General features: G+C 47.1%; 1 protein-coding gene across 9 annotated transcripts in view; it reads right to left on the reverse strand.

The window, feature by feature from the left end:
* Window positions 1-13,822, reverse strand: part of ABTB3 (ankyrin repeat and BTB domain containing 3) — a 313,346-nt gene extending 299,524 nt beyond the window's left edge. For all 9 annotated transcript variants that reach the window (XR_014252553.1, XR_014252554.1, XR_014252555.1 and 6 more), the window contains exon 1: window positions 1,508-13,822. Coding sequence is in view for 5 of the 9 variants with exons in the window: in XM_082420980.1 (XP_082277106.1) it covers window positions 1,508-2,651 (1,144 nt within the window). In the remaining 4 variants the exon portion in view is untranslated. The remainder of the gene's footprint in view (window positions 1-1,507) is intronic.
* Window positions 13,823-14,796: the final 974 nt, after the last annotated feature.

Genomic DNA, 14,796 nt, shown 5'->3' on the forward strand with positions numbered 1-14,796 from the left:
CCCCCACCACACAAGCGAGCGCGCGCGCGCACACACACACGCACGCGCACACACACACACACGCTTTGCTTCTTCGTTCCCCTCCCCCAACGATGACCAAAGCCAGGTGAGGGGATTGACAACTGGAGGTTCTGTTTCCGAAGGGCTTCTGCGGGAGCTGCTTGCTTCTGCGCACACTCAGAGGCACACTTACATACACACGCACGGACGCGCGCACACAGTCTCTCCCAAATACGTGCACACTCCTATGCACACACTTGGCACCCCCAAGAGGCCGGGCCGCGCCCGCTGCATCTTTGCTTCAGCCCCGGGGAAACGACAGGCAGCAACATGAATGAAATCTGCCCAGAAAGACTGCATTTCAGCTCCAACCACGCAACCTCCAGCCAAACCGCCGAATATGTAACAAAGTTTTATTTCGCTTTTGGAGTCTCCAGTTACGCTTCTACCATTTCCTGTGGAAAATTGAAGCTTTGAAGTGTCTAGCTCCGGCTTTCGCAGACAGGCAGGACCGCCAGCTGCAGCTCTCCAAAGCAAGCGCCCCGGGCCCCACCCCTCCGCCACCAGAACTGCAGGTTCAAACCCACCCAGCTCCGGCCTTCAAAACAGGAGATGCGGGAAGGAATGACAGAACCTGCTGGAAACGACCTCTTAAACTGACAGTCCCTTCGGAACCCCGCCCCACTCCCATCCTGACCGGGTCCCTTGTGGCGCTCCTTAAGCCAAGTGGTGACGGCTGCACCTCCCAGCCAACCGACAGCGGCAAGAGGTCGGAATCTGGGGGGGTCTGCCCATTGCGCAGCAGCCACCAGCTGTGGGCTCTGGCCCTCAAAAACTGCCCCGGAAAAAACTCTGGACCTATAAGCCTTCCCGCTCCACCCTCTCCCCACACACACCTCTCCCCGACTGTTTCTAGGCCGAGCGAGCTCTCAAACATTCCGCCTTTACGGCCGCGGGGCCCTGCCTTCCTGCGCGCACCGACGGCGTCCCCGAGGGCGCGGGGAAGTATGCTAACCGGGCGGCGGAGGGCGGAATGCGCCTCCTCCCGAGTTCCAGGGAGCCAAGCTCCTGCGCCCCGGTATTTGGCATCTTCAAGGTCAAAAAATAAATTTAAATAAATAAAAATTTTAAAATGAAAAAACAATAACAACGAAACACAGGGCTCTGGCAGAAAGATGTACTAGGCGCAAATGATCGCACACCTGTCCCTCCAATGTGGTGCTGGGTTCTTCCCACTGCCTGCCTTAGGCAGCCGCTGCCCCGCCCCGAATCCGGGGCAGAACCGCGCCCTCTCGGACTTGGGACCCTACCAGCGGCGTAAAGTACGCGGATCCCGAAAGCAGGAGGGTCCAGTGTTGTTTCTAGCCGCCTCCAGCTCGGCGGTTCCCTCGGAGGCTTAAGACAGCAGCGGGCAGCCGGAAGGACGAGGGAGGGGGCCGGGAGGCAAACTTACGACGAGAGTTGGCCGGGTTGGGTGGGAGGGGGCAGCACCCGCGCAGCCACTTACCGCTGGCGTTCTTCCCGCAGATGAGGTGCTGGTAGGGCTGCAGCAGCCCCCAGATCTCGGAGTCGTTGTTGACCGTGTGCTCCAGCGTCTCCACGGTGAACTTGGGCGCCTCGAGGAGCGCGTGGTGGTGGTGATGGTGGTGGTTGGCGGCGGCTGCCGGTGGGGCTGCGACGGCGGCGGCGGCAGCGGCGGCCGGCGGGGCGCAACAGCTGCTGCCCCCGCTGGCGCTGCTGGCTGCGCTGCAGGCGCCGCCGCTCGCCGCTCCCCCTCCCGGCGCCTCCCGCTCCTTATCCGCCACGGGGGCTGCTCCGGGGCCCGAGCCCTGACCCGGGCCGGAGCTGGAGCCCGGGCCCGGGCCGCTGCAGCTCCTGGGCAGCCCGGAGGCCACGACCCGCGCGTAGATGTCCCGGAAAAGGCTCTCCATGCAGGCCGTCAGGTAGATGGCTGCGTGCTCGTGGATGCGCAGCGCCACGCGGCTGTCCACCATCCAGCGGTACACGCGGCCCACGGAGAAGGTGAGGCCGCAGCGCGCCGATTTGCCGCGGCCCAGGCGGTCGCCACCGGCACTGCTCATGTTGTAGAGGGACAGCGCGGCCAGCGCGGCCGCCGTGCAGTGCGCCGCTAGGCCCCAGGACAGCACGATCTCCATGGCGCTCTGGATCTCGTACTTGGTGCACTTAGCGAAGCGCAGGCTCAGGCGCTGCGCCTCTTTGGCGATGCGTACCAGCGCCCGGCTCACCAGCGTCGACAGCTTGGCCAGCGCGTCTTTGGGTAGGCCGCCGGGGGCCACCGGGCCTGCCCGGGGATCCCGCGAGCGCAGTAGCAGCGCCTCCAGCTCCTGGAGGGTCCAGGGGACCTCGTCGAGGTCCGGCAGCAGCCGCGAGCAATGCTGGCCGGCGCAGTCCAGCCCCTCGGAGTCTTCCACCAGGGCAGTGTTGACAGTGTCAAAGCTGTTGTGCCGGCTGTGCATGGAGTCAGTTAGAGGCGGCCAGCAGCTCCCGCCATACGGGGACACCGGGTGCGAGTCGGAACAGCACAGGGACAAGTTGGAGGAGCGCACCGAGTCCGCCGCGCCACCATAACCCGAGTCCAGCGTCAGATCCTCCAGCGTCCGAACCACGGGCTTCTTACCTCTCCTGGCCATCGCTGCGCCACTTCATGCTGCGGCCGCCGGGGAGCCGAGGGGAAGCAGCAGCGAGGAAAAGCGGGCGCCGGGGCGCGGGAAGAACCGAGTCCGCGCCGCCTCGGCTCACTTTTCCACCAGCCGCTACTACCTACTGTTACTACTTTCGGATGCCTCCCCGAGCCGTCGCCGCTGCAATACGCAGGGCCGAGCAGACAGTCATCTTCCAGAGCCCGGGCCGGAGCTGGGACACGCTGAGGAGCGAGCGAGGCCGGGGGAGAAGCTCACGCCGGACTCGTCCCTTTCTTCCAAAATAAAATAAAACTGACCCGCTCCCCGCCGGGCCGGGCTGGGCGCAGAAACCACTGGGCGCCGGCCTCGGTGTTCGTAGGACGGAAATCGACCCAGAAGCCCGCGGCAGCACCTCTGCCGGCAGCTGGCTCTCGGCTTTCGGCTCCCCGACTCCCGGTTCCCGGCCCGGGGTTCGCTCGGCGCTCGCCCGCCCGGCACTGAAGCGCAGCAGCGACCGCAGCAGCTGCAAACCCTACAAAACCCCGCAAGCCCCGGGCAGCCCGAGGGGGCGGGCGTATGTAAAGCAGGGCCGGCGGAGAGCCAATGGGGTTGGAGGATGCTAATTACCTCTTTTTTTTATTCCTCAGCTCCACGCAGCCCCGCCCCTCATACACGCCCCCGGCCCGTGACCGAGGCTCCATGAAGTGGGGAGTCAGGGCCTGAGAATTGGGGGACCTGTGGGAGTGTAGAGACGCAGATGCTACCCCACCCCTCTGCTGCTGTCCCTGCCCTTGAGGCTTCGGCTTTGATACCAGAACAGGAGAATGGTAGGCTGGGCATGTGACCCACCCACCCACCCACCGAGTTGCGCTCCCCCCAGCGGTTCACAAAGTGTCTGCCTGGGGTCGCTTTCTGCCCCTGCGTTTCGGATTTCACTTTCCTTTTTCTTTCTCTAGTACACAAAGCATGTGTTTTCTCCCTCTCCAGCCTCCCCCACCTTCGGGTCCCCAAACCAATTAATGCGGTCCTCTTTCAGCCCCAGTTTGCCCCAGAGCGGAGGGAAATAAGAAACCAGGCAAGCAGAGGGATCAGGGAAGTGGACATCACTGGAAGGCTGAGCCTCTGGACGTTAGCCGTCTGCCAGCCGCACTCATTAACTACATTCCTTCAGTAGCAAGGAGGACGCTGAGCCCATCCTTCAAATGCCTGGGGGTACACTGGAGGCAAGGTTTATGTCCCACTTTGACGTTCTGGTGGGTAATGGTCCAGAGAGCTCAGCTTTAAAAAGGGTAAATTTGCACAGAGGAGAGTTTTCTTTTTTGAATAAAGAATGGTATATATGCATGACTTAGTTGCATTTACGTCCAGTGGCATTGTCTTGTTTATTTGTCCCCATCCACCAGGGCAGAAACCATATCTTATTCACCTGGGGATCACCAGCTCCCACTGTCTCTGCCTGTAGGGGACTCTCCTCTGAGTTTCCAGCTTAGAAGTGCCATCCTACAGGAAGGTAGCCCATATCCTTCATGTTAAAAAACAAATTCAACTGAGTACATTTTAAAGCTCTTATTGGCTTTATTCAACAATTCACGAATCTGGCAGTATCCAATCTAGCAGATAGAAAGGAGCTTGGAGGAGCTGTACAAAATGAAAGACTTTCATAGACACAATGGAGAAGGAACAAGGAATTTATACTAGGTGAAAAAGCAGGTTGCTTATTGCAAGGTTACTTTCCTCTAGAAGATGGCAGGGGTCTATAAGGCAGATTACCTAACTACTGCTGATCAGGTGATTCCTGATTGACTAGTTTAAGATTCCATTTCTGGGAGAGCCAAAACTGTAATTAAGTGTCTCAGTTTGGTGAAGTGGAGCTTAGCATAAGTGACTCCATTTGGGGCCTGGTATCTTGTTAACACTCAATACTGTCTTGGGTGTTTCAGCTGCCTCCCCCACTTCTGAGGCTGTTGATTTCTGGCCCCTTGTAACACTAGGTTACTACAGTCTGGTTACTTGTTAGATTCCACACTGAATTAGGGGTTCCCCATGCATAGGCCTGACACAGAGTAGTCAGTCAGTAAATATCTGTTGTAAATGGGTGAAGGAAGGAAGGACATGCTTTTGAACTGTTGGTTTGATGTTCAGCGATGGATTTTGCCAGATAACCCAGTAGATTGTCTGATGTTTCTCATCTGTCAGCCCAAATCCACCATCACCCATCCCTTCACCCCAGTATACTGTCACCCTGTAGCTATCGTCCTAATGCATATGCTCATCACCTCTCTCTATTGACTATTATAATATTCTACCAACTGGTCTCCTCTCCTGCCTCTTCCTTCTCCAAACCATCCAGTCTAAGAATCTTCCAAAAGCCCAATTCTCATCTTGTCATTCCTCTCTTGAAAAAAATTCAAAGGTTCCCATTTGCCTTCCACATAAATAAAGTTTATACTGATTAGTGGCCTTCAGGGATCTCCACACTTTGTTCCCAGACTTTTTCCATAACATTCCAAACCTTTTAAAAGGGATTGTGATGGTTAATTTTATGTGTCAACTTGAATGGGCCACAGGTGCCCAGATTAAACATAGTTTCTGGGTATGTCTGCGAGGGTGTTTCCAGGTGGGATTAGCATTTGAATCAATGGACTCAGTAAATTGCCCTCCCCAGTGGGGTTGAGCATCATCCAATCTGCTGAGGGATTGAATAAAACAAAAGGTGGAGGAAGGAAGAATTCATCACACCCCACCCCCCATCACTGACTGAGCTGGGACATCTCATCTTCTCCAGCCCTCAGACTGGAATTTACATCACCTGCTCCCCTGGTTCTCAGGTCTTTGGACTTGGACTGAATTATACCAGCAGCTTTCCTGGGCCTCCAGCCTGCAGACATCAGATCGTGAGACTTCTCATTCTCCATAATTACATGAACCAATTCCTCATAATAAATCTTTTTCTATATGTATTTTTCATATACCATCGAATACAAGGATACACAGTCTTTAATGATCTGAACCCTGCTTCCCCCTCTAGGCTCTCCGTCATCAACCTAGCCTCCTGAACACATATTCACAGTCACATAAACACACAGATGCACTCCCACACCCACACAGATACCTGTACACACATGAACACACACACACACGCCTATGTTCTAGCCATACTGAAATCACTTGCTGGTTTTCCAAGTTAACATGTTGTCCCTTGCATCCGATAAGTCTTTGCAGATGCTCTTTCCTTTGCTCACTTTGCTCAAAGACTTTGTCTTCCTCTTCTGAACCTGGCAAACCTCATCCTCTAAGATTCAGCTCCAAGATTACCACCACAGTGAAGTGTTCCCTGATGTTGTCTCCTGTCCGCCCAGCCCAGACCTGGGAGGGTGTCTCCATCTCTGTTGTTTGGGATTTGTTCCCAGAGCCTTTTCTCTTCTCTGTGTGTTTCCCTGGTGATCTCGTCCACTTGTATGCCTTCAGTTCCCACCTATGTGCCGATGATGCTTGAGTGATGACCTCTCAGAGTGTAAGCAGCAAGAGAACCCAAGAAAAGCTCATGCACAGGGAAGAAAAGAGACTGAAAGCAATGGGCTTAACATTGATTGATTTATTTTTTTGATGGCACCAGGTCAACTTGGGTTCCATTACTGCCTCTGCCAGTTTTCCAATCATGTATCCCAAGTTCACTCATTCAATCTCTTTTATACTCTCTTCCTTTGCCTTTGAAATGCACAAATAATCACACCCATCTTTTTGGGTGGCTGGGGAGTTAAATGAGATTTTTCCGTATATAGGATTTAGCACAGTGTTCCACACATGATAATAACCCTATACATGTCTGTTATTATCTTATACATTTTCCTATTCTCTGTAATAAACACATTTCTTATAGAGTCAGAAAAAAATGACAAATGTTACATATAAAATCCAAACGATCCTTCAGGGCTGGGCTGAAATGCCACCTTGTCTAGGAGGCTTTGCCATATCTTAGTAGACATGCTGTTGCCTGTTATGCTACAGAAGTGCAGATGGCTCCTCTCCCCTTTCAGAAGTCACACTCCTTGAAAGCCGGGCCTTGCCCCCAACACAGTTCCAGTGCTAACGAGCATGTCTCTTAGTTAGTCTTATGGATAAACCAAAGCGTATGTCTGTTTAGTTTACTGAAATAGATCATTAATGATAATGCTAAGTGACTGAGGGCGAGTGAGCCCAAGCACTGAGAATAATAAACACACCAACCACGTGTTCAACATTAGCCCCATACTATGAGAAAATTTGGCATCTGCAAAAAAGTCTGAAGAAAATTCAAATCATCCCAAATTCCATCTTACAGAGATCAACATTAATGACTTGTGTCTCCTTCAAGTCTTTCTATTTTTTTCCCATCTTTTTCTTTTAACACATATATTTTAACAGAGTTGGAATTATTCTGTAAATCATTTTGCATTTTGACTTTTTCCTTAAGAAGTTTTCTCAAACTTGATACTATAATCATTTCCCCATGCTAGTAAATATTCATCCAAAACATTCTTTTTTGTGACTATGAAATATTCCAACATATGTTTATACCTTAACTGGTGGCTTGATTCCCTATTTGGTTGTTAACTGGTATAAGTAATGCTGGGATGAACCTCTTTGTACATAAATAACTCTCTTCTTCAAAACTAGAAGTTTTATCTATGTTATCCTTGGAGAAATGCAGATCAACAATAAACATATACTAAAGATTTTTTGAAAACAAATAAATTACTGGGGTTATTTTGCCTATCAGATTAGCAAAGATTTATAAAGTCAGTCGTGATGAATGTGTGTCAAGATGGGACATAAATTGGGGCAATCTTTTGGGAGGGCAGTTTGTCAATATGCATCAAAATGTCAGTGTGCACTCCTTGTGACTTCCCGGAAGTCATATCTTCTGATATTATCCAAGGTGATCCTTGTAAATTTTTCAAAAGTATACAGAATGTTCTTTGTAATGCTGCTTTAACACAGGACTTTGGGAAACAACCTAAATGTCTTTCAATAAGGCCTGATGAAATGAATTATATTAATTCATACAAGGAAATATTTAGCAGTTGCAAAGAATAATGATGGTGATCTTTATTTCCACAGCATATTGGCGAGTGAAGAAGTTTTTGAAAATAGGTTTTGGAATTGCACATATAATATGATCTCATTTATGTAAAATACTTTATGTAGAGCTAAATATATATATAAATATGTAAACTTGCCTGAAAGGGTGGAAATAATAGCTATAACTAGTTTTTTGGATTTCTGGTGATTTTTTTTTAAAGGAGTTTTATTGATTCTAGTTGTATCCCTCATGTTTTCTTCCTTTTTTTTTTTTTTTTTGTTTTCTTATGATCTTTTTTTAACTTTCTTCTTCATACTTCTGAACTTTTTACAATAAATAGGGATCATTTTTACCAGAGCCAGAAAGCTATTTTCCAAAGAAAATTAAATAATTTTCTGCCCATTATTCGGAAGCCTACCTGTCAATCAAAGTATTAATATAATCTTTCGTCCTTCAGCATTCTAGAAACCAAGCAGCAAGCATAGCAACCAACCCAACAACCATAATGTGAACCAGCCTCATTCAGCTAGGGTCACACGTGTTGACAGCTTCATCACGTGCTTTCTATGCATCTACTGTGCAGGAGCAAACAAGGCTGCTTGGGTTTGAAGCCTGGCTTCACTACTTTCTAGCTATGTAATCCTGAGCAAGTTTCTTAGCCTCTCTGTGCCTCTCCATGCCTCCGTTCTTCATCTTTAACTGGGGATAATAACAACACCTTGACCGGTTGGCTGTGAGGACTAAATGAGATCATTAGAACAGTGTCTGGCCAGCACTGTAAATGCTCAACTAGGGTTGGTTACTTCTATTATGGGTCAGGCACAGTGCTGGTTGTTGGGGGCAATGGGGACTCAGCTTTCCTTCTGGGTCCTGCCCTTGTTGAGCTTTTAGTTGAAAGACTGATGTTAATAAGAGCTGCAAGTGCAATGAGTTTCAGGAAGAGGAAGTTCAAGAATTACACACACAAATTAACAGATTGTGTATGTTTCACTGCACCATTTCTGAGCAAGCCCCTGGCAAATACCAGCTGTTTCCTGGATGTATAGTCAGTGTGTGTAAAGTTCTGCAATGAGCCCTTTTCCATGTGAGTGTCTTTGTGAGTGGAAGACTCTATCACTAGGTAGAAGACTACTGATGAATCCAACCCAATTTCAATCTGCTCCGCATCAGAAAGGGACGTATGTGCCTACTTCTTCTGAACTTTTTCCCGAAAGAAAGAATTGCAGAGTCAACATAATGGCTTGCTCATTTGCAGAGCAGATAGGTCACACAACTCAAGGAGATATAAAGAGGTAACTTTTAAGAAAGGGGTATAGTTGCACCTCTTAATATAAGGCAGCTCTGAGAGCAGATCCCAGCGCAAGCATGGCCCTCATGGCAGTGAGTCTTCATGTCTTAGGGTCATGCATCCTTTGATAAACGGGTAGAGCTGCATGCGTGTGCATAAACATTATTTGTATTCAACTGGTATACAATATCTGGGGTTCACTGACCCCCAAGATTCCACCTGTAATTGTCCTAATTGTCAATTAATATGATAATCATTATAAACTCTAACCCTTATTGAGAATGTACTTTGTGCCAGACAACTGTTCTACGCACCGTTCATGTACCTTCCCCACAGAATCCCCACTTTATAGATGAGAAAGTTGAGGTGCAAAGAAGCTGAGCAACTTACCCAAACTTACCCAAAGTCAAAGAGCTACAAAATGTGGACATAGAATTTTAACCCAGACATTCCAACTCCATTCCACTTCCTGAATCAGTACCACGGGGCTGTGATAGGGGACATTTTGTGTGCCAAGGGAGTTCTGAGGAGGAGATCCTAACCCACAGTAGGTGAGTCAGAGATGGCTTTCTGGAAGAAGTGACACAGATGGTCAGACTTTAAGGATGAGTAGGAACTTACCCAGTATGGGAAATATTCCCAAAAAGCAGAAATGGCACATACAAGGGTCCCAGGGCAAAAGAGAACTCAGTCGTTTGGAGGAACTGGCAGAAGGTCAGTGTTGCTGAGCTCAGAGGTAGAAAAAGGGATTTGTAAAATGAGACGGAGAAGGAAGGCACAGGCCAGCGTAAAGGCCCAGAGGGTATTTTACGGAGTTTGGACTTAATCCTGAGCCAATTTCAGACCACAGTTGGCCAATATGCCCTGCCTCCCTGAAATCCAAAAATCAGTAGACCTACAAGATTAACTATGAGAAGGAAGGCAGGGCCACAATCATTCAGAACCAATACACCTTACGCCCATCAGAGCCCAGAGATTTTAGGTAAAGCTGTAAATGACCTTACCCAAGCCAAAGGTTTTCCCTTTTCTCAGCTCCATAAACCTCTCGCCCTTCTTCCTTAGGAGCCAGGTGACACTGTAGGGTCCTGTGTGCAAAGCCCAGTGGCAGCCCTATCTGTGATGGCTCTTGACTTCCAGCTGCAAAACTGGGAAATATAATGCTTACCTCAAACTGTTAGAGTTAGGAGAGTTCATTAACATAAGGTACGTAATGTGCTTGGCTTGTCTGTTTGAGAGCAACTGGTCACTCATCACTGAGAAGAGGCAAAGAAAATATACAAACAATCCTGTATCAGTCAGGATATGCTAGATTATGCTTCAATAACAAACAGTCCCCAAATCTCAGCAGGCTAAAACAGCAAAGGTTTCTTTCTTGCTCAGGCTCCAATGTGCAATGTGGGTCGATAGGGTTGGCTACACTACTTATAGTGTTCACTTAGGGACTCAGGCTGCTGGAAGCACCATCTCAACACATGCTTCCAAAATTGATGAGGCAGGAAAAGGGGTGAGGACATAAGAGTAACACTCTTGACTTTCAAAGTTTTCACCTGGAAGTTACACACACATCACTTCCGCTCATGTTTCATTGACTAATACCATTCATATGACTGCATCTAATTGCAAAGGAACTTGAAAGCATTATCTCACATGTACCCAGAAAGGAAACTGGAATATTTGTGAACAATCATAATGGCTACCAGAAATGCAGCTTCTGCTCTACTAGGAGTGTTATTCCATAGGAGGACAGTTTAATTGACAGACTCTGGAGGAGATGCTGATCTTTCCAAGTTCATTATTTGCAAGCAAGCTGGTCTGTTAAAGTCTGAGAATGTTGGTGACAAGCACTTAGAAAGCAGTAAGAAAATAGGAAATTGCTTCTCGAGTTTCTGGACCCTCTGATGTCAGTGTTAAATGAGATGGCAAATGAAAACTGCTCCAGAACACTTTCCACCACCCAACCCACTGGGCTCTCAAGGCTTAGCCAAAACTTGACTTCCCTGGGGAGGCCTTAGCTGACCACCAGTACCCCTAGGCTAGGTCAAGTTCCCCTATTATCAGCTCTCATAGCACATTTACTTCTCCTTCAGAGCGTGTGCCCTAATTTTAATTATATATTCATCTTACTATTTGCTTAATGTCTTTCATCGCAACTAGACTATATGATCCAAGAGGGTGTGGACCTGTTTGTCTTGCTCACTTCTGTAAACCACATCACCTATTACATAGTGGGTACTCAAGAAATGCTTATTGGATTGGATGGATAGGTGTCTTAGCACAGAATCTGCCCCCCAAATGATATTACTCTTATTTTTATTTTCTACCTGAAAGTCTCCATCTCCTAACCAGATTATCTGATGGGGGATCTCCAGGCAGTGACTCTAGAAAAAATGAGCCAGCCCCTTCTCCCCAGTGGCTTATTGGTGCATTAAAGTCCTCTACTAAAATGTAAACTCCCCAAGGAAAGGATCACTGCTATATCCCCAGCACCTAGGAAAGTGCCTAGTACTTGCTAGGCACTCAATACATGTTTGTTGATTGGAAGAATCAATGAATGGGTGGAAACTACACCATAATCCAAGCTAAGCACCTGGAAGAAGGAATTAGAACTCATTTCTTTCGTGTCTTCTCTTTTCAGATCCCACGCAAGTGAGCCAATGAGGATTACTGTTGGGGTCCAAAGCCAGGTATGAGTCAAATATTTCTTGAGTAATTCTATCTTCCTCCTTGTGGAATTATAAAAATGGAGAGATACAGTGCCTGTCCATTAGGAAATTCTGCTCTGGGTGGGGAGTCTAGCCAGGAAACAGAAATACTCTAGGTGTTTCAATCTGAAGGAATCTAATGCAAGGAATCAGTTCCAGAGAGGATGGGAGAGCTGAGGAGCTAAATGGGGCAGGAAGGAGACAAGGGGCAAGTAGCATCAGCAAGAGGCCTCTGCCATGCCCAGGGCTGGAGGGACGGAGAGAAGATGGTGTTACCAGAGCCCAGAAGCCAAGCCGTCTGTTAGGATCTAGAGCTACAGTGGAGACCAAGCAGGAGAGGTAGGTCCATGTTGGGAGGGGCTGCCCAGCAGGATCTGGGCTCATGGATGAGACACAGCTGCTGCCAGGAACACGACCTGTAGCAGACAGAGAGGAACAGAAAAGCCCTGGGCTCACCCCTCCTCCTGCCCCACATCTTCTGCCAGGGCCTCCCGCTGGCCAAACCCACCAAGAAGTTGGAGGGTGAGGGAGTCCGGGAAAGGTAGTTCCTGTGATACAGACTAGATGGATACGAGCGCAAACAAGCAAAGGACCAACTCAGGAAGATAAGATGATATTTCAAGACATGTATCTATTATGGCATGTCCCCGTGTAATATTGCAAACTTTCAGAGGAGGAAGCTTCGATGCTGTCCCCTCTTCATTCCCACTGTTCTTACTCTGGTAGAATTGTTCATCACCTCCTTTTGGGACGGTTCCCAAAAGCCCCTCATTTGGTCTCCCCAGTGACAGTCTCATTTTCCCATCCAGACTACTCTGCTGCCTGGGTCATTTTTCATAAGCAGTTCCCCTCACCATCAGAAAGGAGGAGTGCTGGTCCCTGTCCAATCTTATTAGTTGCCATCTTCCCTGGTTAACTGCCCCTACACTCCCTACAAACTAATTATGGTTTTCTTCAATACAGTGTCTTTACTCATGCTGTTCCCCCTATTGTACTCCTATGGATCCTTCAAAGCCTATCTCAAATGGTACCACTGTAGTAAGTACTACACTCCTCCTGTCCTCCTGCCCTATAGAACTAGCCTCTCCCTTTGCTTTTGCTTCTTTAAAACATTGACTATGTACCTCCATTACAGCCCTTATCAATAATTATTAGCCATAATCAATATCATGGTCAGCAGCTACGGCAGCCTCCTGCTCTTTGTGCAATAGCATGGTAGTTAAGAGTGTGGGCTTGAGCAAAATAAGCCAGACACAGAAAGACAAATACTGCACGATATCACTTATATGTGGAATCTAAACAATACAACAAACTAGTGACTAAAACAAAAAAGAAGCAGACTCACAGATATAGAAAACAAACTAGTGGTTACCAGTGGGGAAAGGGAAGGGGGGAGGGGCAAGATAGGGGTAAGGGGAACAGAAGGGTTGTTATGGGATTATATGAAATCATGTGTGTGAAACTTTTGAAAATTGTAAAGCGCTATAGAACTTAAAGAATCTTTCATTCAATAAAAAAAAAAAGAGTGTGGATTTGAGGTCATAAAGACCCATGTTTGAGTACAAGTGGCTGGCCATGTGATTTTTTAGTAAGTTTTTATTTTTTATTTTTATTTTTTTTGGCCATGCAGCACAGCGTGCAGGATCTTAGTTCCCCGACCAGGGATTGAACCCGGGCCACAGCAGTGAAAGCACCAAGTCCTAACCACTGGACTGCTAGGGAATCCCCTTTAGTAAGATTTTAATCTCTGAATTTCTAACTGTTAATCTTTTATGTAGGGAAAATCATAATGTCTCAGAACTTCATAGGGTTTTAGCTACGTGAGACAATGCACACTTAACACAGTGTCTGGCATGTGGGAAGGCTCCAATAAATACCAGCTAATCCTAACCTTTCAACAAAAAAATTGAGATCATATTGTATATACTGATTTGTAAACTACTTTTTTCCTTAAAATATATCCTTTCTTCCTGTCCTTAAATGTTTTCTTACATTTTTCCAACTTTTTATTTTGAAAAATTTCAAACAGACAGAAAGGTTGATAGATAAAATAAACATCCTATCTACCCTTCACCCAGATTCACCATTGCTTTCTCTCTCTGTGAGATATTTATGGATATATATATATGATGTGTGGTGTGTTATGTTCTTTTTTTCTTGAACCATTTGAAAGTAAGCTGTAAACATCATGGCACTTCAGCATGTATCCTACATTTTCCTACAAAGAGCTGCAGGACCATTATGACACTCAAGAAATGGCACTGATACAATAACATTATCTAAGTCATATTTCAATTGTTCCCCAAATGCCCTTTTAGTGGGTCTTTATGTCATTTGATGACTACATAGAATTCTACCTAATGGATGTCCAGTAATTTGTTCAATGAATCTATTGTTAGACATTTAAGTTCTTTCCAGCATTGCACAATCATGCCCAGATCTGAAGAAAAGTCTTGACGGCTTTTTCTTTATATATTTGACCTCTCATTTCCTTGGGGAAAATTCCTACCATGGAGTTTGGCACAAGGCAATGTAGCATTCTAAGGGCTTAATGCACAGTGCTAAATTGCCCTCCAAGAAGATTGTACCAATTTATACCCCCCAGCAGTGTACAAGGGTGCCTGTCTCACTCCTTTGATACCACTGGCTATTATCATTTTTGTATTTATCAATTTAATAAGAGAAATAATAACTAGCATTTATATACCACTCCTTGTGTGCTAGGCACTATTACAATTGTATGATATCAATGAGGAATCTGAGGCAGCAACCCAGGCAGCCTGAATCCAAAGACTGTGCCACTATTTGCTTTATGCTCTTATCTTTCAATATAGAGTCTAACATTTACTTAATCACCCCAGAAGTTGAATTTTTTCACTTGTCTTTTATATCTTTGCCCATAAGAATTCCCTGTTTATGTCATTTCTTTTTTGGAGTGGGGAGGGGGCATCCTAAGATGTTTGTCTTTTTCCTAATGACTTTTAAGAACCACTTACAGAATAAAAATACTAACTCTTTCTCTGTCGTATACACTGCAGGTAATGCTCCATGGCTTGCCATTTGACCTTTGTATTTATTTATTTGTTTGTTTAGCATAAGATT

The sequence above is a fragment of the Balaenoptera physalus genome, assembly GCF_965194825.1.
Source record: "Balaenoptera physalus genome assembly, chromosome: 13".
Taxonomy (NCBI): domain Eukaryota; kingdom Metazoa; phylum Chordata; class Mammalia; order Artiodactyla; family Balaenopteridae; genus Balaenoptera; species Balaenoptera physalus.